We start from the raw sequence: 24,298 nt of genomic DNA on the forward strand, positions 1-24,298 counted from the left end.
CTGCTATAAGATATTCATTTCCAGTTGCAGCTTGATAATGAAACAGTATCCTGCAGCCCATTCAAACTGTTGCAAAGCAAGGCAAATTACCAAAGGGAAGGGAATAAATTCATTTTTTTTTAAAAAAAACAATAGACAAACATACTCAGTGCAAACTGGTTTCAGGCAGAGGGAAAGGCTGCCAGCTAAAAAGCAATTTATGTAATATGTTGGCAAGGAGGTGGGAAGGCAGTGAATAGAACTTAATGAGTTGACAGCTGTCGAGAGCTCCATGGTGTCAGATTGTAGCATTTGTTTCGATCAATTGTACATTCTGGGTAAGTGGGAGACAGGTAAAAGGGATATCCTGGGACCAGCCAGGTAATTTGTTCCACTACCTATAAGTTGCTGAGATTCAAAGCTGTCTGGTACAGAGGTTCCAGAGCTTTACTCTGCACCTGTTGGAAAAGTTATGCTTTGTCTGAAAGCAAAGTTTATGTTCTGATGGGATGAGTACTCGTGGTCCACTATGTGTTTGATGATGAGTGGTGTTAAGCTCTGCTGCCATTTATTTCTGTAGATGAGCACTGCAGGTTTTTTCACAGATGAGGAGAATTTGCAGGAAATTCCTTTCTTTCTTAAGCAGGAGTCTCAGTTTTTAGGACTGTGCAGTCATTTTCAGTACTGTATTTCATTTCAGAAACATTAAAGAGAGTGAAATGTTTCTCAGGTCCCTCCTACCTCAGTCCTGCATAACAGTTTGTTACAGTCCATATGTGAGTTCCATTCTAACAGTGTGGGTCTTTCTTCTCACAAAATATCTGGATACAATCATGACAGACTGCCCAGGGAAGTGACTGAGTTATTGTCCCTGCAGCTATTTAAAAGATGTGTAGATGTGGCACTTAGGCACACTGTTTAGTGGTAGACTTGGCAGTGTTAGATTAGGGGTTGGCCTCAATGATCTTAAAGATCTTTTCCAACCTAAACAATTTTGTAATTGTATAATCTTTCTCCTGATGCTTTACACAGCACTCTCCTCCAAGTATTCTCAGAGTAGCTTATAAACATTTGGATCCAAGAGATACATTTGCATCTTTACTATCTTAAAAATTAAGCCATGATGTACTGGCAGGTTAACTGCCCTGCCAAGAGTCATTGCAAATCAGTGGCAGAGGCACTCTGCCTCTCAGTCCCAGAACTCGGCTCTTCTGTGTAATTCCACAGTTGTGGAAAATGGGCGATCAGACTAGGTGAAAATAATGGACCCCTCTTACCTTGAGATTTCTGAATCAAAAAAAATCTCACTGACCACAGTCTTTTATTTGCAGTTTTATGCCTGCTAACAACTGTGCAGACAATTACAGGATTCTTTAAAAACTCTTTTGCCATCTGAAGCATTCAGAGTAATACAGTGCTATACTCTAGAGTTCTGACGATGCCACTGCAGTGTCCAAGAGTGCAAAAATCCATATGCTTTGATTTTACATGCTGTTGCCAGTCAAAATCCTGATATGGGTATAAATATGCCAGCTATTGTCAGCTTAGCTTGCAATGCACAGAAATGGTGTAACTATGCCAGCATAACCCCGTCTTCAGTCAGTATTGCTAGACCTAAAAGGAGCAGCTCTGACAACTTGGATATGCCCTCATGTCTGTCATGCCAGTAACCTCTCTACTGTGAGTAAGGCCTAAGTCTGAAAATCAAGTGGTAAAAGTACAGAAGGCACCACCGTTTAATGTCAGTGGCTACTATGATTTGTTTCTGGATAGAACAAGTGAAGCTACAATAATGATACCATTGAGAAAGGAATTTTAAGGGAAAGTGAACTTGTTTCCTCCCAAGAGAGACTAGAAACGTACCATCAAGCTGTTGCTATAGCTGTTATAGTAAGGGAACATCAAATTTTGTCATAGAACAAAAAATCTGATTTTTCTGCTTTTGTAATTCTTGTGAAAAGGCAGAAACTGATGTAGCAAGAAACCTAAGCATACACTTTTATCTATCCAGTCAGGGACTGGAGTACTTTAGATATGGGGACAAATACTTCTTGCTACATTTTGGCTCTGTCCTGCTCAAGCTGTTCTGTTCTATGTGTTGCTAAGACTAAGGTTAAATCCTCTGTGGGCTAAAACTTGGCCATCCATAGTCTGGAAGGCTTGGGTATTTCTGTGTATTACTAAAGACTTTTAATGGACATCACATAAAATCAAGCAGAGTTTCTTTTGTGATTTCCAGTGTTGTCAACTCTATAATTAGAATATATGACAAAAAGACTTTCTCAGAGTGCTACTTTCAACTTATAAGTGTGTTGCTCAAATTCTTTATGCAGAAGCTTCTTCATTTTGTAGTGGGCATCAATTTCATGCTATCTTACAATCTTTATGAGAGGTTCTTGTCAAAAATGTTACTTTACAACAAATCTGAGTTTAGAAGCAAGTTTACTGACAGTGGAAGAGAGATTCTTATTGATTTAGAACTTCGTGTCCTCTCTCCTTCTGATGATGTTCCTTTGGATACTTGCTTCCTAGTATCTCCCAGCTTTCACCATGGAAATCTGAAGGACACAAGGAAGAACCTTGTAGTACTTGCTGCCTTGATAGAATTGCAGAGAAACAGAAAGCCTCTTCACTGGGTGTGGTGTGGGTTTGTTGTTTTCCCTTTAAACAGGTAGAAGTATAGATGATGTCATCATGTTCTTGATGGTGTTTAAAGTTTCTTGAATTCCTTTGTCTAGCTCTCTCTCAGTAAGTGCATTCCAGCTGAGCATCTATTAGGCTGTTAAAGCTAACTTTTTTCCTTTTTCCATTTTACACAAACACAAAAGATTGATTTGCTTTTACTATAGTTAATCAAACTCACTAGAAAACTAAATAAATAAGCAAGGGAAATGGCCTTCTTATACTTCACAGAGAGCAAATGTTCTGATTAGGCAGGGGCTGCTGAGACACCCGGCGGGGATAAGTGTTGGCCAGGTTCGTTGTGCATGGGAGTCTGCCTACCCAATCACAAAATTTTCTTGCATGACAACCATTTGCAGCTTGGACCACTTCATATGGTATTTCAGTGAAGTTCAGTTCAAATTTAATGTGCAGGAGGTATTTGTCATTTTCCACAGCTCATGAGTTTAAAGTGTACCTGGTTTCATCAGTACTGGATGCACGAAGTATGTTTTTTAAGCTGATGGGTACAAGTTTGATGGGAGTAGATCTCTTTCCTTGTTTAAGTTATGATTAGACAAACCTCTGTCTCTAACTTTCCTAAATTTCCCCCGTGATTCCTGGTGGTGGTGGGACTGATTTCATTTACCTGTTTACTCTTTTGTTGCCTGTTTTTTGCTATAATGTGGTGTGAAGTCAGTTCCCTATCCGTCCAGTAAAGTTGTTACTCTACTCATATTTCAAAAGGAAAAAAAATTGTAATGATAGAAAAGCATGGTTTTTAAGCTTCAGATATTTGGCAGTTGTATTGCTGGATGAAATAATGTCTAGAACTGTTTAACTTAATTTTTATTAGGTTTGACTGTGATAATGTTGATATGTGGATATGTTAGTATGTTAATGGTAATATATAACTTTTGGTGTGCATACTGCTGTTTCTGTACTAGCTGCTGACAATCATTTATATCCTATATTAAGAAGGATGAACTTGTGGTTAAGGGGCTGTCACTGTTCCTGGGAAATCTGAGTTCTACCACAACCACGTTTGTGACCTTTTTTGTGTTTATGAACTTCTTTATTGCTTATAAATTAAAACTATTTATGGCCTTTTTTCACAGGTATGTCGTATATATGCTTACATACAGGTATTTAGTGGCTATTTTACTTTGTTAAATGTTCTGCTCTGTAATGTTATTCAGGGAGCATTTCTAGGTGCTGGTCTGTACCTAGTGTGCCAGAGTTTATTCTTTATTTATTCTACATTATGTTTATTCTGCATTTAAATGTGTGTGGGTACTACCTTCCCCTTGTGAGCTAATGTGTGAATCCTGTGAGTAACAGTATTTAAATGCCATTTTCTAAGTGTGGGTTAATGTTTGGAGAGAAAGAGGAATATTTGTCTGGCAAAAATAGTCTAGTGCATTAATGCGAATATTCAAAGATAGTTGTTTATCTTATTGCACTCAGAGGTACTTACAATAATTGCAGAAGTTGTTTTAAGGGACATTTATTCAGAGCGATTACGTTTATTGTTACTTTATGAATAACATACCCTGTCACATTAGATTTTAAGTGCCACAGTTTGGACTGAAGATCAGGGTATTTTCTTCTTTATGAATTTTACAGTTGCATATGCCAACTGTTTGTGGCCGATATAAAAATGAGGAGCAGAAATTAAGAGAGAAGCAGGAGAGGAGGCAGAGAACTCCACAATTTAAAAAAAAATGATGGGTGATTAGTGTGCAGCCCTAGGATTGGCTTACCCATCTCTTCTCATTTGCTGCTGGGAGGGATGCTGTGGGCTCGCATGGCACTTCAGTGCAGCCAGGGCACAGCAACTGCCCCTCCACCATCACTTGCTAGCCTTTTGTAGGTCGGGGGCAACCTATTAGGTTTCACTGCCATCAATGTTTAATACGGGAACTTGCTCAAGTTTTCTCCAGAGAAAAGGTCTGGAGGAGACCTCCAGGAGAAGGTCTCCCATATCTTTAATTTCTTGTTAAGCCTCATTTGTAAGAGATTATGAGATCCCAGCAGTAGGTACTACAGCAATAGGAATACTGCTTTAATAGAAGCAGGACTTGCGTGGTTTTATTAATGATCACATAAATAGAAATGCCAGTTAAATTGCATATGTGACTGCCTCTTTGCTACTTAGTTACTGTACTTCACAGATTTCTTTCTTCTGAGTCATGTGTTGGGGGGAGTACAACATGGTGTGCAGATTTTGAGGCTTAAGAGATTGTCATTAAAGCTACTGTGCTGTGCTTAGTTATTTATTTCTTGCTCAGAGTGATCCAATCAATAACAGAACAAAATCAAATACAACTCCCTCCCCTCTGAGGAGAAAAGACAAGCTAAATAAAGATGTCCAGGAGAAAATGCCAGCAAACGACATATTGATTTCCAGCAAAGGAGCAAAGTGTAAATGAAAAATATTCTTCTGACACAGTTATTAAGTGCCAGCTAGCACGCAAAGAAAAACCCATTTACTCTTACTAGAGGCTGAGTCTTCAGAGGGCAGCTGATTCATCTCAGATCATTAGTCTCTAACTTTTTGAAACATAGGCTTCCCTTTACTAAATGTAAAGGAGTTTTCTGTATTTAGGCTTTGCTTTGAGAATGTAAAATGTTTACTAAAATTCTGACTGTATGCCAAGCAAGCAGAGAAGTTGTTTTCTCACCATTTTATGGCAGTATAAACAGAAGCATGAGGAAAGGAGGCAATTTTGCTGATGTCAGATAGTGAATTTATGACAATATCAGGACTGCAAAATCAAGTAACATGAGGGCTCTGATTCAGTGTCCTTGGCAATTTGGACTGGGGCAATGTAAGAAGTTACTGCTTTCCAGTGATCTGCCCTGCCCTTCTGCTGGTGAAGCAGATAACATTTTGTTTTTCAGCAAGCATAGTTTATAGCCTAGCATATTAATAAAATTATTTCTGTGGCAATTTAAGTTAATACATCAGAATGAGTGCAAAGGGACTAGAGCCCACACCATCAAAATGTTTAATTCTGGCAATAAGCTGGCTTTTTCCTACACACCTGAGAATCTGTATTCAGCTTTTGCTTCCTGTGTCCTGCTTTAAGCAGATACTGAGAAGAGGGCTAAATTGAAGCTTATGCTGCCCTGTGCATTCTGCTGGTTGTTGGTTCTTCTTAGGGGGATAACAGCACAGGGGAGACCACTCTGAAACTATTTTCAGACCATTTCTGAAAAGAAATGTCTTCCATTTGAAGACTCTTGGACAAGGATTGGGAAACACTGTGTAGATTGATGTGATATTCAGAAAGTCAGACTCCCAAGCAGTGCTTGAATTTCAGCATTTTGTCCTTCCAGCAGCTCTCACTGATTTCAGAGTGGGAGTTGTGGGTTAAGCTGTAATGGCTTGATTTTAGCATTAAACTATTTAGTTACTTTAGTTCATGATGGGTACACCTGGTGTACCTTTGGAATTTTCACCTGTATCACCACATCTTTATAACTGGGATTATGTTTAAAACAGAGGGCTGGCAGTTTCTGTTTCAAATAACAGGTTTCTTTCAATTAGAAATAATAAAAATTTAATAGAGAAGGGGAACAAGCTGTATCAAATGATGAAAAGGGCACTCAGCGTGAAAATTCTTCTTGTGATCACTCTGAGGGGCACTATGATCAGATAATGACTTCAGTGTATAAACACAACTTCAGTCTTCAAGGTACTTCTTTGGAAGAAGGAAAATGCACAAAGAAAGGAGAATATGGATGATAAAGCAGGAAAAAGAGTCTCTTCTCACACCAAAGATGTATCTGTTGTGTTAAAACCTATCAATGGTATTTCACAGTCCAATTGAAAGCTCTTGCAAATCTTGATGGTTACACTGAATAATCTGGAAAAGACTTGCCAGTTGATCCTTTCCTAGTTCAAGACGAAAAGACCACTGTTCTGTTAGGAAATAAAAGAAACAGAAAAGCAAGTGACTCTGTGGGCATATGTAATCAATAAACAACCAATCTAGATTCATGGAAGTGAAATTTTATTTATTTATTTAGCTCCTAAATAGTATGTAATTTCTTCAGGCCAAGAAATAAATTGAAAGGATTTAGAAGGATTTGCTTATCAGCAGAACACCATGAAGAATTACATTCCTTATGCTTTTGGAAGGTACACTGAAGTTGAGTTAAGCTGCTGTGGTTCAATACTTTTCTTTCCCCTGTCAGGGTGCCTTGAACAACAGATGAATTAATCCTCCCTACTTCTCTTTCTCCCCTCTTTGCCCTCCCTTTACTTTTCCATTCTTTGCCCTCTCTTCTCTTTCTCTCTCTGCTCACACTCCCTCACAACATCATCACCCTTTCCTACTGCCAGCAGACAGAGACAAAAGGCAGAAACATGATTTTTCCCTGTTGTCTTTGCACAGCTCTGGCACAGAACAAAGTATCTGAAATTTGTCATCAAACCTGGTTGAGAAGACTCAGACTTTACAGTCTTAATGAACTATTGATTTTATTGAGACAGGCTTTTGGTTTTCAAGGGACTAATTCAAGCTTTCAAGACTGTTTTTAAACATGACTGCCCATGATCCTGGATTGACATACAATTGGGAGGATTATTTTTTGCTTTCTCTTACTTAACTGGCTAGTTCCTTAGTCTCTTGCCTGCCATAGTAATGGAAAAATGACTGATTTTGTTGAAGGGTAGCTCTCTCATGATCCCTACTTAATGGTATAATTTGACAACAAAGCAACTTTTATGTCCAGCCGGAAACATGCAGTCAGGAGATGCACTTTTGCTGGGCTACTGTTGAAGGGTACATACCTGCTGGATACCTGTCAGCCTCTTGGTAGGTAACCTACCAGCCTCAGTGACAGGACCGGAGGGAATGGCCTGAAGCTGTGTCAGAGGGGGTTAGGTTGGATATTAGAAAAAGGTTCTTTCACCCAAAGGGTGGTTGGGCACTGAAACAGGCTCCCAAGGGAAGTGATCACAGCACTAAGCCTGACAGAGTTCAAGAAGCTCTCAGAGTTCAACAGTGCTCTCAGGCACTTGGTGTGATTCTTGGGTCTGTCCTGTGCAGGGTCAGGGCTTAGACTTTGATGATCCTAGTAAGGTTTCCTTCCAACTCAGAATATTCTGTGATTCTTGATGTGAGCACAGCTGGCTGAAAGGCTGTTCTGGATACCTTTACTGCCTACTTTGGAATGACAGAGAGAAATGTGTAACATGTTTATATTACATAGTGATGGAGAGGATGCAAATAGTGACTTGACTTAGAGTGAATTAGATTGGACTGAAGATAGATGGGGCAAGCTCTTCCCCCCTAGAGCATATACACTAATGGTATTCCTACCTGGATGGCTTGTGTAACTGCTTGATCTCAGTGCTAGTGGTTTCTGGTATTTCCTTGAGGGCACTTTTCCATAGTTATAAAGATCACTATTGAGATTTTTTTGGCTTAGTTTTATCCACTCTTTTTTTAAAGCACCCTAAATAATTAATCTTTCTTTCTGATGTCCTTTGTGACACCTGTAGATATTTATCATAATTTTAGTCCTTAAGTCCAGTTCTGATATTTTACTAAGCCTGTCTCATTCATACATCTCTCAAGTTCTTTCCTCTCTTCAGTGGCTCTTTTCTGAATTGACTCCAATTACTCTTTTAGCATTGAATTGCCTAAAACTAAATGTAATGGGCTATTCTCTCTTCCTGCAAGTTGTTGTAGTCTGGTTGAAATCAATGCCAATTTAAACCAACAGAGGATTTGACCCTCTTGTTTTTGTATATACTGCAAATGAGCTATATGAAGAAAAATTATTAGTTTCATGTTTTTTGATGCATCGCCTGGGCAGAGGTAGACAGAACCTCAGCAGCACTGTGTGGGGGTGCAAAGGGCTTGCACATATTTCTGGCTGTGTCTGTCCCATGATAAGAAAATACATGTTCTATCCAGTGCTAATGAGATGGACAGTATTAACCCTTTAGCAACAGACGGTGGATACAGGACTCTCCTGAAAAGTTTATACGGTCCCAAATTGCAGCTTCTTTTGTAATACCTCATTATGATTTTTGCAACACTTCTAATATTTTTCCATTTGTATGCAGATTCTTTCTTTCTGTATGTAGTAGTTTGGATTTGTCCAGACTGAGTCTCTGGTGTCTGCTATACCGTAATGAACTCCAGGGTACTTTGCAAATAAAGATTAACTAAAAGGTGTGAAACTAATGCAACATGTAGAAAGGACAGATGAAGGATTCTTATTTAATTGAATAGTGTGAAAAGAATACGAAAAGTTTTTCTTTTTTTAAGAAGCCTGGCTACCAAAGTATGAAAGGTTGAGGTATTCGAGCTAGAAATGATACCTAATGAGACAGACACTTCATCTACTCTCTTCTTTTGGCAGGAAAGCAAATGCCTTAAACCTATTATATGTCAAGAAACATCCTGGTTTCTAGAAGACAGGATAGCATCACTACTTCTTGCCATTCTGGGGGAGCATTCCTACTGTATGCTGTTACACAAAGAAGACAATACATGGTCCATATTCCTTAATAAATTTGAGATATTTAGAAAATATAGTAGTATAGAAGCAATGGAGGGAGTCAAGTGGTTGTATTTATGAAAAGTTTGTTAACTTTCAGCTCTGTATATTTTAGGTGTGAAACGCAAATGCAGTGCCCAGGTTAATACAACTGTATTTCTCCACCTTGGGAAGATATTTGTGCCTGATATTTTGTGATACTTGTATTTCAGGAAGTACTGTAAATTGGGGTTCCTTGGTGGCAAATAGATTTATAGTTCTCTCACAACAAAGCAGTAAGTGTTGCTTTTCAAATAATGGTGTTGAATTGGAAGCAATATGTATAGTGTGCAGAAGAGTTTCAAGAAAAAGGCAAGTAGGAAAATTGAATCCTACTTTACCAAGTGAAGCAACTGCCAAGTAAGTCATTCTGCAGAAATTTGTTTGGGGTTTGAATTTATGGGTCCTTGTCTTTTCTCTCTCAGTAGAAGGGGAAACTCCATCATTCTTGGGTGCGTTGTTTATAATTTCATAAAACTATTCTGTGACAGGACTTATTTTACCCAGCATGCTTAATCTTTCTCAAATAGCAGTGCACCCAAAGAGCAAGGTGACGAAAAACGTTTGCAATTGGGAAAAGGAAGATTCAGCACCTGCCATTTTATATAGAACAAAGGAGCAAAGGTTATGGATCTGATACATAAACTAGGGCTTTGAGCAATTGAAAAATTGGACAGGAATGGAGTCATCTTGAGCAGGTCTTGCTGCACCATCCCAAATTTCTTTGCACTGTACATCCCACACCAGTACATACAGTGTAATGAACAAAGATGTAGAGCCATCACCGTGGCAAGATTGAAGAGGCCCTTAGAGTGAATAATTAGGAGGAGGTGATTACAGAACTAATAATTCATGGAAAGGAATGGGGAGCCAATTCAGTGAAATTGAAAGAATTTGAAGGTAAATATACCCATAAATCCTCTAGGGTGGACTTAGAGTTTAGCACTTTCTCCTACCCTGGTTTTATTCCAAGGCAATTTCATTAAACGCTAGAGAGAGGGAGAGAAAAAATAATAATATAAATGCCATAAAAAATCTTTCAGAGGAAGGAATAAAAAGGGTTCCTGCCAGAGAGAGATTTTATTGAAAGTTATTATAATACCTATCTTTAGTTTTATGTCCTTTAATACAGGCCAAGTAATTTCAAATCTGGGGTTCTTTAAAAATGAAATACATATTTTAAAATAGTGTAGTGTGACTTATTATTTTTAATATAGAATTTAGCTAATATGAGGAAGAGAAAATATTTTCTCTCTCATGTTCTTTCCAATGAAAAAACAAACATTGTTTCCATCATAGCGCATGGAGAATTTTCATTACTATCCTGTTGCCCATACATAAGAATGTTTAGCATTTACTATCCCTAGGTCTCTGGGCAGACACTAAAGAATTCATCTGTTTACATCCCCTGGGGCCAATGGGTGAGTATAGTCAGAACCATTTCAAAAATGGGAAAAGGGAACCAGAAATGGGATAGTGATTTTGCTTACTGCCTTACAGTGTGATGAGAATAAATTTAGTGGAGAGATTTCTAGGGTCTCTGCTCCCTAGCCTCTCCTGTCTTGTGGAAACACCAAATACGGTAATCCTCTGGTGAAAATTCTCAGCTCCAGGAGGGTTTTGAAAGGTACAGATTCCTGTTACAAGAAGTAATGGTCTTCTGGATGTTTCCTTTACTCTGTTTCCGTGGTCAGGAATTTGCTGCTCTTCCTCACTGAAATGGCTTTATTCCTTTGGGATGATTCAGATGTTGGTATTTGAGTGGAAGGTGCATGGAAAAGCAATATGTGGTGGGACTAGAAAATCAGTTAGTGATGAATTGTGATGGAAAGTTCTGAGATTAAAAATACAAGATAGGAAATGGCAAGACAGATTAGTGTACTTATCTTTTCAGTGGTTTCTAGAGATCTCGTTAATGACCTTGACTTAAGTCTAGCACCACTTCTGGAGGCTTTTTTCTTATTCTAACCCTCATTTTTACACATATAAAATCAGCAACATGGGATAAACAGCAACCACAGAGCAAGAAAAACTGGAATATCAAGTGAAGTAGCTTGCAATAGGGATGGGGAGATAGGATGGAGATTAATTGATAAAATCAAGTGTGGAACCGGTCTTGAAAAAGTGCAGATAGAGGGTTGAGTTGGCAGAGTTTTGCACATCATACATTTGCATTTTGTCTGAGTCTGGCTGACTCTGCCCTTCTCTGTTCAGAACCAACGCAAGCTGCATGAGGATTTTATAGCAGATAATCTGGTACACATATCTAAGAGTGCAGCATAAATATGTAACATGTGCTGCCTTAAACTGCTTATTAGATGGAATATTGATCAAGAAGAGAAACAAGGGCCAGGCTTCATGAGTTTTCAGGTCCTGGCACAGGGACTTGGTATAGGGTACTTACTAGCCTTGCAAGGATGTTTTTACCTTTAATTTGGCCAATCACTTCCAAAATTTATTACCTACCAGTATCCTATTGCAAGGAGTTGCCCAGTTAAAACAACAACAACAACGACAACAACAAACCACAAACAAACCCAACAACATTGTATAAAGAAATATGACCTGTTTTTTTTTTCTGGGCATGCTACCTTTCTAGTTTCATATGATGCCCCTAATAAGCAAGAGAGGAAAAAAAGAGTTGTAAAGAAATTCCTTATTCTTTACAAATACTCAATCACATTGTCAGTTCAATTGGATTTGATTCCAAGTTAATGTTGCATGAAGCCCTTACATCTGAGCAAGTAAGTGGGTAATCGAATAGGTATAGCTGCTGATAAGTGACAACAACACATTGTTATAATTTTTGTTTATTTCATACTGGAGCAAATCATCACTATTCTTCTATGAGAAGTGTGAATTGTCAGATCTTCAACTAAGAGCAAAATCCACACATTCTAAATTCAACCTGGAAACCAAAACCAATTGCCAGGCCAGGCCTTTAGCACTGAGGAAGTCTTCTAGCAGTGATGAATATTTTATTCTTTTTTCACAGTGCTATCCTTAACTTTAGACAACTACAGTACAAACCTCCAGTTTCGCTAACTACATTTAATCTGCTTAAAAATTTCGTGCAGTATAGTTTTGTTTACTAAATTGTGCTAAGTTACTATACATTGGTGCAATTAAAAACTAGTGTCTTTCTACCCAGGGACAGCTGCATTTCACTGTTGGAAGATGTGATCATTTTATAAGTTATAAAGTTTTCCAGGATAAATAATACTTTCTAAAATATATGTGACAAGACCAGAAAAATTGAAAAAAGTAAATTTCTACTTTGTGCATTCCTCCTTTCTTGTGCAGACAAAATTTTAAAGCCAGCTTGTTTTAAGAGAGAAGTCAGCAGAATTCTTCCACTTTTTATGACTGAAAGACGTTAAAAAAATGACCTTGACATTGTAAGACAGGAAATTTCTTTGTATATATTACCTCCAGTCCCTTTTAATCTTGACTCCCCATTGAGGCAAGATTATAAAAGTATTTAATGAAAGTATTTAAGCCTGAAACTACTGCAAGATTGCATCCTACAAAACATTGCCAAATGGCAATGCTGGATATGACTGAGTAATACATACAATAAGGATTCCCTTACTTCATGGCTGTTTTTTTACAGATACTCTATTTTTACAATTTTTATTTACAGCTGACCAATCCTGGTTTTCCTTCTTTGCTCAATCTAAGCCATGGAAATGAAGACTGAAGAAATGTTAGGTTCAGTCTTTCTGACTGATTTCTTGGTTCTGTTTTTTTCCCCTTAGCTCAAATACGAAGAGAGAGGGAAGAGCGAGGGATTTCTCACTGGGGTCAGAGGTACTTCATAGCACTAGGAGCAGAGGAGGCTAAAGAAAGACTGAGACCTCAGAACACTTATTTAAAGGAAAGAGGGAACATGTTGGAGATAGCCTTAGCAGACATATGAATATAAAGGAGACGTTATTTAAAGCTGGAGAGTCTTTTTCAGGAATAAGGATTTGAAAGTCTTGTCATGATGTGAGATTCCTGGGAATACTCACTGAGAGTACTAAAGTACAGCTGCCCTGCTCCCAAGTTCAGCAATGCTTCCTACCTGGTGAGGAACATTTCAGGTGTTTTGTTTCAGGAGTTAACCCCCTGATCCTACTGCTCAACAGAATAGGCAGCTCTCTTCAAGGAAGAGTTGTTAAGGGAGACAGTTTCAGCAGAAGCTGTGATTTGAGCCAGTGCTGCTGAGCTGTGGTAATTTTGCATTGTGTGCAGGAACATTACAACCTCTATCCAGAGGCTGCCACAGACTCTCCCTAATGGTCTGCATTACTAATTCAACTAATTGCAGCAATTACAGGCAGGAGATGCTGCTGGGAAGAGACACCAATACACTTCTCTCTAACATGCTGCACTACATGCTGCTCATTAATTAGACCAGCACACACACACACAAAATAAAAAAATCACCAGCTGGAAATGCAAAGGAATGTGCTGAAAGAATGTGCTGAAACCTATAACAGTTGTGAACAGTTACAGTATGGCTTAAGCATTTAAGAAACAGACTTTCTAGCTGATTAACCTTGTTATGGTCATATCTCTGTTTGCTTGTTAAGCAAGCAGGTAAGATTGTATGTTGGGCATACCTGACCCGTGCAGCAGTTCTTCGTCGTGCAACGAGTGGGCTGCACAGATATTTACTGTCCACCAGATTCCCAGCCCAAGAGGTGCATTAACAGAGCAGGAGTTGACTTAGCCTCAGTGATGGATCACTTGTAGCAAAGAGTACTGCTAGCTGCCTCAGTGATGCATAGTATCTGAGGCTACCTTGTATATTTTTCTTTGCAGAAAGCATGTTCAGTCTGAACATGCCTCCTATGGCAAGTCTCTCAGTAAGTGCCTTCTGTCTGACTCTATATGATACTGGTATTTATTGAGAAGCCCAGCATCTTCCAACCAGACACATCTACTGTGGCTGTTGGAGGGCAGTTTACCAGCCAAAAAAGCATTATAGCCCACTGTACTTTGTTCAGCTGTATCAGTGTGATCCACCTGCTGACCTAAACAGCCCAGCAGGTGCACAGCACCTATGCACACCTGAAATATTCAACAGCACAGAATAAGCACTGTTCTTTTGACAGGAGACTCCAACTCAATGGAGGCACATTTACACAGGCACATCTGGTACAACTTTAAATATTTTAAAAGTTACAAATCCGAAACTCTCTTTTCTTGGATATTTAGTTACCTCTGTAACAGCCTCTTGACTTGCAAATAGCTTACTTTTTTTTCCCTTTGTTCCTTTGCTTCATATGCCAGACTACAGATGACATTGTTTCATCAGCTGAATGTTCCAGTGACGATGAAGATTTCATTGACTGTGAACCCAGTACAGGTAAGTCAGGTCAGTCTTGTTTTGCTTGCCTTCTGATTTCATTTGCAAAAAACAATGCATACATATGTTTATATGTGTGTGAATGTATACATATATAGTTATATATGTATATATATATGTGTGTATATGTGTGTGTATGTATACATTTATGTATATATACACTGTATATAAAATAAAAATATACAGCCAAGCATCGGATCCCATGGACTTGGCAAAAGCAAAACACAGATATGTTGTCACTATTTGGTTTGAATAAAGTTGTTTGCAGAAATAGAAGTTACTTTACTGACAGAGTGGGAAAACAAAAATATCAATGTGAAGTGTGACAAATAATGAAGATTTATGAAGCGGGGAGGGTGAACATTTGAAAAACAGAAGAGAAACAAAAGTGAAACAAAAATGGGTTATTAGCAATGGTTAATCTTTCTTAATTGCTCTGAAGATAGATATTAAAGGTTACAGTTGTCCATGGGATTTTGAATACAGTTAACATGGTAATGTGTTTATACTAATTTTGTTTTCTGTGAGCCCAGAGAAATTGGGGAGCACCAAAACATAGTTCTAACATAACAAAATTAGTAGTAATTCTTGCCTTGTTATCTGCAGTGATGCTTCAAAATGTATCCATTAAAGAGTCAGAAGGACTGGCCATGTGGAACTGACTCAACTTCTCCTTTTCAGATACATTTTGATATATTGATGGCTTTTCTTTCTGGTGAGATATATGATGTGATATCCAGCAGGCAACTGCAGTCTATTTTATTTCTTACAGGCTTTTTCAAGTCTTCTTTTTTGAGGCTTGCCATGAGTTAAGCATTTCTATAATAGAGAACAGACATCATCGAATTTCTGTGTATATTTAAAACAAAAAGATGGAGTTTAGAATTTTTTGTCCTTAAAAGTGAAACATATGAATAGTTTAGGGGGGTTCTTCTGTTTGGCTTTGTTTTGTTTGTTTTTGCTTTGTTTTGTTTGGGATGATTTTTTTTTTTCCTTAAAAATATCCCAAGAAAGTATTATAAATGTTCTGTTTCTAGTGTCCTGAAGCCATTCGAGTAACACAATAATAATGTTAAAATTCACCCAAGGCTAGTGCTTTCACATTTCTTTTCAATTTGTCATGCTGTACCTGCATTTTTGGTAGAACTTGGTCCTGCAGTAACCTGAGATTGGCATTGCCTTGTAGCTGGGAACTTCCAGTCATACCCTTGACTTCCCTGTACGGCAGGGAAGGCACTGACACAGCGACCGATGTTAACATATAGCTCAGCCTGCTTCCCATCTCTTTCTTCATAGATTTCTATGGGTTTTTCAACTCCCCATCTGGAAGAAAAGCAGTCCAAATAATACTAGATTGTGAAGTATAAACAGTGTGGGTACTGAGACTTTAAGTAAAGGTAGTAATGAAATGGCAGCACAGTGATTATAATGGAAGTGAGGCATGAGGTTAATCGGACCATGCTAAAAGAACTAATGTACCACAAGTGAATGGATAGAAGTCATTTCATTAAAGCTTCACTAACATGTCAAGACTTCTTTTCTTATTTATATTCTGATTGCCAAGTATTTCAATTAAAGGACGAAATGAGGTCTTTATCAGACTCCTGCTCTTGTACATTGTTGTCATTTTTGTTTCAGAAATCACAGTTACTTCAATGGCTAGAAATTGTTGTAGCAATGTTGTTTCCAACTTGTGCTACCAGTGGAAAAATCAAAGTTTGAAGAGAAATTTGGTAAAACGGGATGTTTAGCATGAAATTTCAGATTGCTGTAGAGCAACATTTCCAGACTAAAAATACCTCCTTCCTGACACAGTTCGATATCTGATTCTACAAGCAGGTACAAACTGGATTTGTAAAAATGACTTGCCTTTGAAAATCCTGCTAAACGTTACAGTTGTCAGCTATAAATGCCTACAGACATTTGAATATCTGCTGTGTAAAATAATATGATTTGCTGAAAATCTGCATAAGGTTCTCTCCTAAACTACTAGACATGCTTGCAAATTTCACCCAGTATCTTTTATTGCACCCTACTCCTCTTGCATAGAAAGGTGAAATTCATGAGCTGCTGAAACCTGAATCTTTTCTTGGTAATTACTATGGCATTGAGAATAAAAGTTAGCTTGATTATATGTAAAAATAAGTCTCCCAGATGGTCCTTGCTGATGAAGTCTGCACTTCCAGATTTTGAGTTTTCCTGCTCTCAGAAGCACTGGTGTACAGAGTCGCCAGAAGGAGGAGGAATATGCAGGTCCTTTTTGCATAAACTTAACACATTCCATCATAATAAGAAGGAAAAGTAACAGGTTTATGGTGCTTCTCATTTTCTTTGTCTAACTTATTGTCTGCATTTGCAGAGCATCCAGTGTCTGCAATACAGCCAGTATCAAAGCACTCTCACGCAGCCCATTCTGCTCTGGAGCACTAAAGCAATCTGAGCCGGCTTATCAAAATCCAGTGGTGCTGGCTTGGCTGAGCAGATATGTTTGCCTTTACGCTTCACCAGCCAAGTAAGGATTCTGGTCAAATGCCAAGATCTGGTATTTAAATATATACATAATGGAAAAAAAGGATCCAGATTATTCTGCTTGTATTTTCTAGTGTGTGGGTTTGGATTTTTTTAAACATAATATTATTGTGTTTGGGTTTTTTTAATTGGGCTCATTTGAAGTTGCTTCATCCTCTTCTGTTGACAGGTCACTGCCTTCTGGCTTGCCTGATCCCTTTTACAGCAAACAGAAAATTAAATGACCTAACCCAGCACAGTTTCCTTTTTGTTGCTGTGATAATGTGTAGCTTTTAAAGCTCTTGAGTTTCTGCCAAACACCAGGCCTTGGCCTTCTATCACCCTCGGTGCTACAGTCCAGTAATGCAAAGGTTACTGAACTCACTGCTGCAGCTGTGAGATATGGTACACATCACTATAAACCTGCTGTGCAATAACCAAGACAAGGGCAGCAGAGAATGTGGCCCTGGAAATCAGAAATCTTCAGATTTCATATGGTCAAAATCAAATCCCAGTATCTAAACATATTACTTTGGTCCTGGTCCTGAATCCGAGGCAGTACTCCACAGAATCTTTTTGAAGCCTTTGTTTTTGGTGTACTCAAAGGCTAAAAATCATGTCCTCTTTGAGGCTAAATATCATATGAAAACCATTTGGCAAGATCTTATTGCCACTTAATAATTACTAGTGATTCACTGTTGAATCCAAGATCTGAATCTTGTTAAGTATATCATCTACATCTGAACACTTGCATCTCTTTAAAAGAAGCTGGTGTGAAGGCAATTTCCTCACTCTGCTCCTTTCAGGATTTTCCAGGCTGGCTTGAGACATTCACTGTAGCAGATCTGCTACCACTTTTTGCCCCTCTTCTAAAAGTGATTTCTTTGGGGAATTCACTTAAAAAGCAGGAGCTATAATAGGACCTTTCCTGACTGAGGCAGCCAACAGATATCACCTGTACACACATATGTATATATAAGGAATTATTTTAAGTGATGACAATGACAGCTGCTGTGCAAAACCCATTTGTATTTTATGTAATGCAAAAGAAACCATTGCATGTGCATTGATAGAAAATACTCGCTATTCATCTTATTGCAAACAAGTCTAGATACTCTTACATCTCTAGATCTCCCAGAATGGCTTAATGTAAATGATACAGGGGACATAAAACTGTTCATCTGATCGCACCTCAAAGGAGATCGCTGGAACTTTGGAAAGGGCTGCAGACAGGCCAGTCCCCGGGTGGCATGGAGCTTGGGTAGATTTTGGTAAATTAGTAGGAAGTGTGTCACCTCCCATTAATTGGGAGTTCACACCGGAACAGATGTTTGATTCTGGTGAGATGACCCGTTGTCTAACAGAAGGGTGCTTCTCCTACAAGGATCCGAATATGCGATTCTCTGCTTTGTGCTGGGGCCTGGCTAATGCTTATCAAGCTGCTGTAGACCACTTTCAAAAGGTTAAGGTCAACACAGAAACCCAAACCACGCCACCTGAAACCAGTGATGTCCCTATTAAGTCCACAGAAGTCGGGGTCCAAACACAACTTAAAGTCAGTGCCATTTCTACTAAGTCTACTAGAACTGGGACTCAACCTAAAACCCGGAAAGTCATTGTTGCCCCCATTAAGAAGAAGAAGACATGGGTAAGGGAGATCAAAGAACTTACAGACCCATCTCCGCTACCGGAACACACAGAAGAAGAAGAAGAAGAAGAAAAAGAAGAAGAAGGAGTAGAGGAACCTATTCAAACCATGCAGGAAGTAGTTGACGAAGGAGCGGCAGCAACAGATGAAGAAAGACGCTATGCCCTTTTCACCGATGGTTCCTGCCGTATTGTAGGGAGGAGCCGGAAGTGGAAAGCAGCTGTTTGGAGTCCCACCCGACGAGTGTCGGAAGCCACTGAAGGTAAAGGCGAATCGAGTCAGTTTGCGGAACTCAAAGCGGTCCAATTGGCCCTAGATATCACAGAGAGAGAAGGATGGCCAAGGCTCTACCTGTACACCGATTCGTGGATGATAGCCAATGCCCTATGGGGATGGCTAGACCGGTGGAAAAAGATGAATTGGAGGCGTAGAGGGAAACCCATCTGGGCTGCTGATCTGTGGCAAGACATCGCTGCCAGAGTGAAGAAACTAAATGTAAGAGTCCGCCATGTGGATGCCCATGTGTCTAAGAAGTGAGCTAATGAGGAACATACTAATAACGAACAGGCAGACCGAGCTGCACAGGTCAAGGTCTCGCAAGCAGACCTAGACTGGCAGCAGAAGGGAGAGTTGTTCCTAGCTCGATGGGCTCATGATGCTTCAGGTCATCAGGGCCGAGACGGCACTCATAGATGGGCACGAGACCGAGGGGTGGATTTAGCGAAAGATATTATCTCTCAGGTTATCCGTGACTGTGAAACCTGTGCTGCTATCAAGCAGGCAAAAAGGTTTAAGCCCCTGTGGTATGGTGGATGTTGGGAGAAGTATAAGTATGGAGAGGCCTGGCAGGTTGATTACAGCCCCGAAGAAGGATTTACTTAACAGTCAAGAGCAGTTCCTCTCTTGTCCCTATGGAAATGATGCTTGTCCCAGTACCAAAAAGCTTGTGCCAAAAAACGTCTTGTTTCTTTGCCAGAAACATGATGATTTTCCCTGGTATGAGTACAGGACTCTCTTCTAGCCTGTTTCAGGGAGATCCAAGGCTCAAATACTCAAGTTCTTCAAAGTTCAAGCCAGGGTCCTGAGATTGTGCTTTTGAACACAGCTCCATGGTGGTGTTTTGGTCACTCAGCCACTCTCAGGGAATGAAAGATATGTAGGAAAATATCTTTACTCTGGACTAGGAAGCACTGTGCTATCATGAAGAAAGCAAGCATTTATCTCTTTCCAGTCAGATGAGGAGCACCCCTACAATCTCATTTTACTGAGACTTCAAAGCCTTGAGGATTATAATTATGCTTTCCTTACAGCAGCTATTGCTGTCTCTTCATGCCATTGCCCTTGTTCCTGTTAAGGCAGGCTGGATGCTGGTGGTCAGGCAGCTGATTGGGATCATAGCCGAAGCTGCTCATTGGACTACTCAAAACAGTGAGACCCAAACACTCACCAATTAGCCTGAAGCCCATAATACAGCCTCTTGAAATGGTGTGTGGGGCTTAATCCTAGCTCCCTGGCATGACACATCCTGTGTTTCTTCCATGGTGCAGTTGCCAGTTTTCCCTTCCTATCAGCCCATCAATTTCTTATGTGATTTTTTTCCAGAAAAATTTATTCTGTGTTTCCCAAAAGGCTTCATATATCATAAGGCTGGCATTGTCTAATCAGACTGGTAAGCTTTTCCTATGAGGGACTACAGACAGCAGTAGAGATGCAAAAATCTACAATTCTTTGCACTGGAAATTACAAAGTGTTTTGTACACATACCCACCCACAGGAGACACATATCCTACAGGTATGGTGTCTGTATCTATAATTTACTGGCCTGTACCCATCCATTTGCAGGCTGTTTGGGTTAGAGATTCATTTGCAGAAAACAAGCAGAATCTCTCTTCCAAGAGTCTCCAAACAACCAGCACAGTACAAAAACCAGTATGTTGAAAGTGAAGAAAACTTAACTGAAGAAACCAAGAGAAGTGCTAGGGAATTTTCGTTGCTCTTCTAAGAGAAACATACCCCACAATCCAGTGCCCAGTTACCCCCAGTCTCTCCCTCTGACAAGCAGGAGTTCTGCTCAATTTCTGATGTTGCGATCAAGAAATGATATTTAAACTTGTGTGCATGCCTCCAAGTACTCAGAGAAGTAGACTTCCCATCTCACAGGCTGAATACCATATGGACCTAAAGGTGTCCCAGGGTGTAATAGCATTACTTCTTTGATGGAATTTCCTAGCTACAATCTTACAGCCAAAGCAAAACTAAACAAGCAAGTTTTACTAACCAATCATGCAGGTGACTTACAGGAAATTTGGTTTTCTTTTTTTTTTTTAACATTAGGAATACTGAGATTGGGTTTTCAGCATATTGGTCTTTCTTCCTATGTAAGCTCCAAAGGCCCCACCCATGAGGATATTTTATCTATATATGCACTATATCTACAGTATGCATATATGTCTATATGCTAAAGTAATAAATTGCCAATATCAGCAGTAGCCCCTATCATCCAATCACATGTTTACACAGAAATTCATGCCTTCATCTAACCCTGGCATTCGCTGGTGTGGACAGATGCATGATACTGTTATATCTTGGTGAACAAAGCACGTTAATTTCTTTTCTGTTAGAGTTACTTCTTTCTTCCTTTTATTTATTTATTTACTTTTAATTGATAATTTCATCTACCAATTAGCCTTGGGGTATGGTGGGGCAGGGAGAACAAAAAATTATACAGGTATATCAATCAATATATACACACATACTCCGTGTATATATAGATGGATATATACATTGTATATATTTGAAGAACATTTTCTATCGTTTCACCTCATCTTGTGCCGCATGAATTTTTGGTGATTGATATTTTAGTTTATTTTATATTTCTTTCCCCTTTTTTTTTTGGCTCGTAATCGTGCCATACCGCTATTTTTTAATTTTTAAAATCATCGCTGTACTTTTCAATTTATATTTTTGGAGTTATTCCAATAAAATAATGATTTAATCATCTCAAGAATGAGATATAGATCTGCAAACAATAAAGGCAACAAAATCTTTTCTTGCCATCCTTGAGAAATCCAAATTTTGGACATCCCAAGAAAGTTGTGTGCAAAAGAATGAAGAGTCTTACCCTTCCTTTATTCTTATTTTCTCTTCTCCCTATCTCTTTTAAACTTCTGCAAAATCTCTATTCCATTTTTTCCCTTTTCCCTTTTTTTTTAATTGAGTTCAGGAAAAAAAATCACCCAGAAGAAAAACCTTCTCCTTTACCCCTGAGTTCTCCCAGGAAAAATTCTTCCAACGTAAAGAGCCCTACAAACTGCAGATGGCATAAAAAGAATTTTATTGCAATGCAGAGTGTCTGTTGTATCTTTTATTTCTGGGTCAGTGCAAGATCATTTTTCTGGCATGCTGTAGTTTAGCTGATGTAACTAACCATGGCCTTCATTAACCGGTGCATGGGCTGTGATGATGCCATCTTGTGTTCCATCAGAGCTGCGCATTCAGGCTAACCAAGCAAGTCTGTAGTGTATGATTTGGGGGGATATCGTTTTGATTTTAATTTGCATTATAATTTATTCTTTTTGGAAGAGTTATACCAATACTCTTGGCTGCTTCTTGCAGCCGCAGAGTTATATATCTACTTTGTTTTATGGGGATTTTTTTCTCTTTTTTTATTTCTCAAGTAGCAATTTTGCGTCTTCTTTGTGTTCATCTGTCTTGTATCTTGGAGTCCACTGGCCCAGTGTTTTTATGTGATTCTGTTCTCTGTTCATAAGCTGGTGTTCAGCTCCTCAGCACTCTGTCATACCTCCTCCCTTTCCCCTCCCCTCTTCCCCTCCTCACCTGCCCGAGGGGGATCCACAAAGAGGCACCAAGCTTTGAATGACATTCTGAGTGTCTCCCCGTGGCTTCAAGATGAATGTTGCAAGATGTCCACAGAGCTTCATAAGAAAAACCAAGTTTGCAGCTGTTCTGTTTTCAATAGTTTTCAAACTCTGTTATCATTTCACTCCTAGAAGTGGCTTACTGGCATAATGCTAAAGTGACTTCTTTTGCAGCTTTTTAGGGGATTTGTATGTACATGCTGATGTGTTGGACTAAGAACTTCTCTAATCTGTGCTTTAGGTGCCAGACAATGCTGCACAGGGTGCAAGACTGTGTGTTAAATGGGATGTACCTAGGCCTTTTTATAAAAGGCAGTCTTAGAAAGGACATATCACTGTGCACATGCTGCTGCTGATGTCTGTGTGTATGTATTTTTAAAATCTGCAGTTCATAGTTCATTTGTAGGTAGGAGCCAAAAATCTAGGAATGTACTTAGGATTTCTAAGAGTAGTGCATCTTCACTGTATGGGTTCAGTCTTCTGTTTGTCACTGTGATGTCTGCCTCTCACCGATGCTGGTGAAAACTGGCTTGCCGATGTTTACTTTTATAACTTGAACACAACTGTGGAAACACATCTGGAGTGTCTTCTGCCATATGCATCGTAAATGTGCAATAATGCGCAAGGCAGAAGAAAACAAGCTGAGTTTTCAGGTGTCTGCTTAGACTTGAAACACTATTTAGAAAAAATATTCTTTGTCTTGTACAGTAGTGCATTTCCTGGTATCCTTAATTCAGTTCCTGGTGAATGTACTAGCTACATTAATGGCACAGGAGTCCTCAGTGCATTAGGATACATCAGCTGGCATCAGTGGATCAGCTCAAGTTAGTGGAGGAAGAGGCAGAGAGTTTTGTTGTGGATAATGACCATGGCATCACAGAAAGCATACTTACATATATCTTTAGCCTAGCTAAAATTCCAGTTGTTTTGCAGGAGTTAGTTTGTTCTGAAGAGAAGAGATGATGAAATCTGTGAACTTTTCTCATAAGAGCATGATATAAGACTTACCTGTTTAAGATAGGAGTTGCCAGAAGAGGAAAGTGAAGGGACAAGTTCAAGTCTCTAACATGGAATTATTTAATTATTTCATTTAACTTAACCAAGATATGTTTCCTGTACTTGCAGAGAGATAAAAAGAAGATAGCTTTTCTGTCACCAGTGGGAACCGATGATCTTATGCTCAGTTCAGTTTTCTTAATTCATATACAGTCTGAGAAACATTACTGTGTGTAGTTATTAAATAAATCAATATTTAAAGCTTGGCTGGTTTAGATTTTAGATCTCTATGTTTTTCACAACTAGTGATTCCTAGTGAATCTAAAGCTTTTTCTTGGCAATTGCTTAAATAGAGCAACTGCTTATAAAATTATATTATAATCAACAAGCTCACAATTTTGTGTAATACTGCCCTCTGGCAGAGAGACCAGAACAGTCCTGTTACGAGACTAACAGCAAAAAAATCATTTTTTTAGCTCAAGTGGCAGGTTATTGGAGCAGAACAATCAGAGTTTTAGCCCCTACATCATGAAGTTCAGGGTAACCTTCAGATTGGAGTATTGAGATGAGTAAATCAAGTGTCTGGGCATCAGGACAGTAACCTCCAGGCTGTGGTAAAGCTGCTGTGTCCTGCTGAATGGTGACTTTTACTTACCTTATGTAGCCTGTGACTAACCTCTGCTAGGCTCTGACTGTCCCTCTGCTGCAGGG

At 39.1% G+C, this 24,298-nt stretch overlaps 1 protein-coding gene across 8 annotated transcripts in view; it reads left to right on the top strand.

Annotated features, from left to right (window-relative positions):
- Window positions 1-24,298, top strand: part of LOC113987441 (neurexin-3-beta) — a 562,088-nt gene that overhangs the window by 508,469 nt on the left and 29,321 nt on the right. For 5 of the 8 annotated variants that reach the window (XM_039384773.1, XM_039384775.1, XM_027720175.2 and 2 more), the window contains one exon: window positions 14,482-14,566. In XM_039384773.1, coding sequence (XP_039240707.1) covers window positions 14,482-14,566 — 85 coding nt within the window. The remainder of the gene's footprint in view (window positions 1-14,481; window positions 14,567-24,298) is intronic. The other 3 variants (XM_039384772.1, XM_039384774.1, XM_027720174.2) reach the window with 1 other exon arrangement.

This window comes from Pipra filicauda, unplaced genomic scaffold, assembly GCF_003945595.2.
Source record: "Pipra filicauda isolate LSUMZ 115617 unplaced genomic scaffold, ASM394559v2 scaffold372_size707771_pilon, whole genome shotgun sequence".
In the NCBI taxonomy this organism is placed as follows: domain Eukaryota; kingdom Metazoa; phylum Chordata; class Aves; order Passeriformes; family Pipridae; genus Pipra; species Pipra filicauda.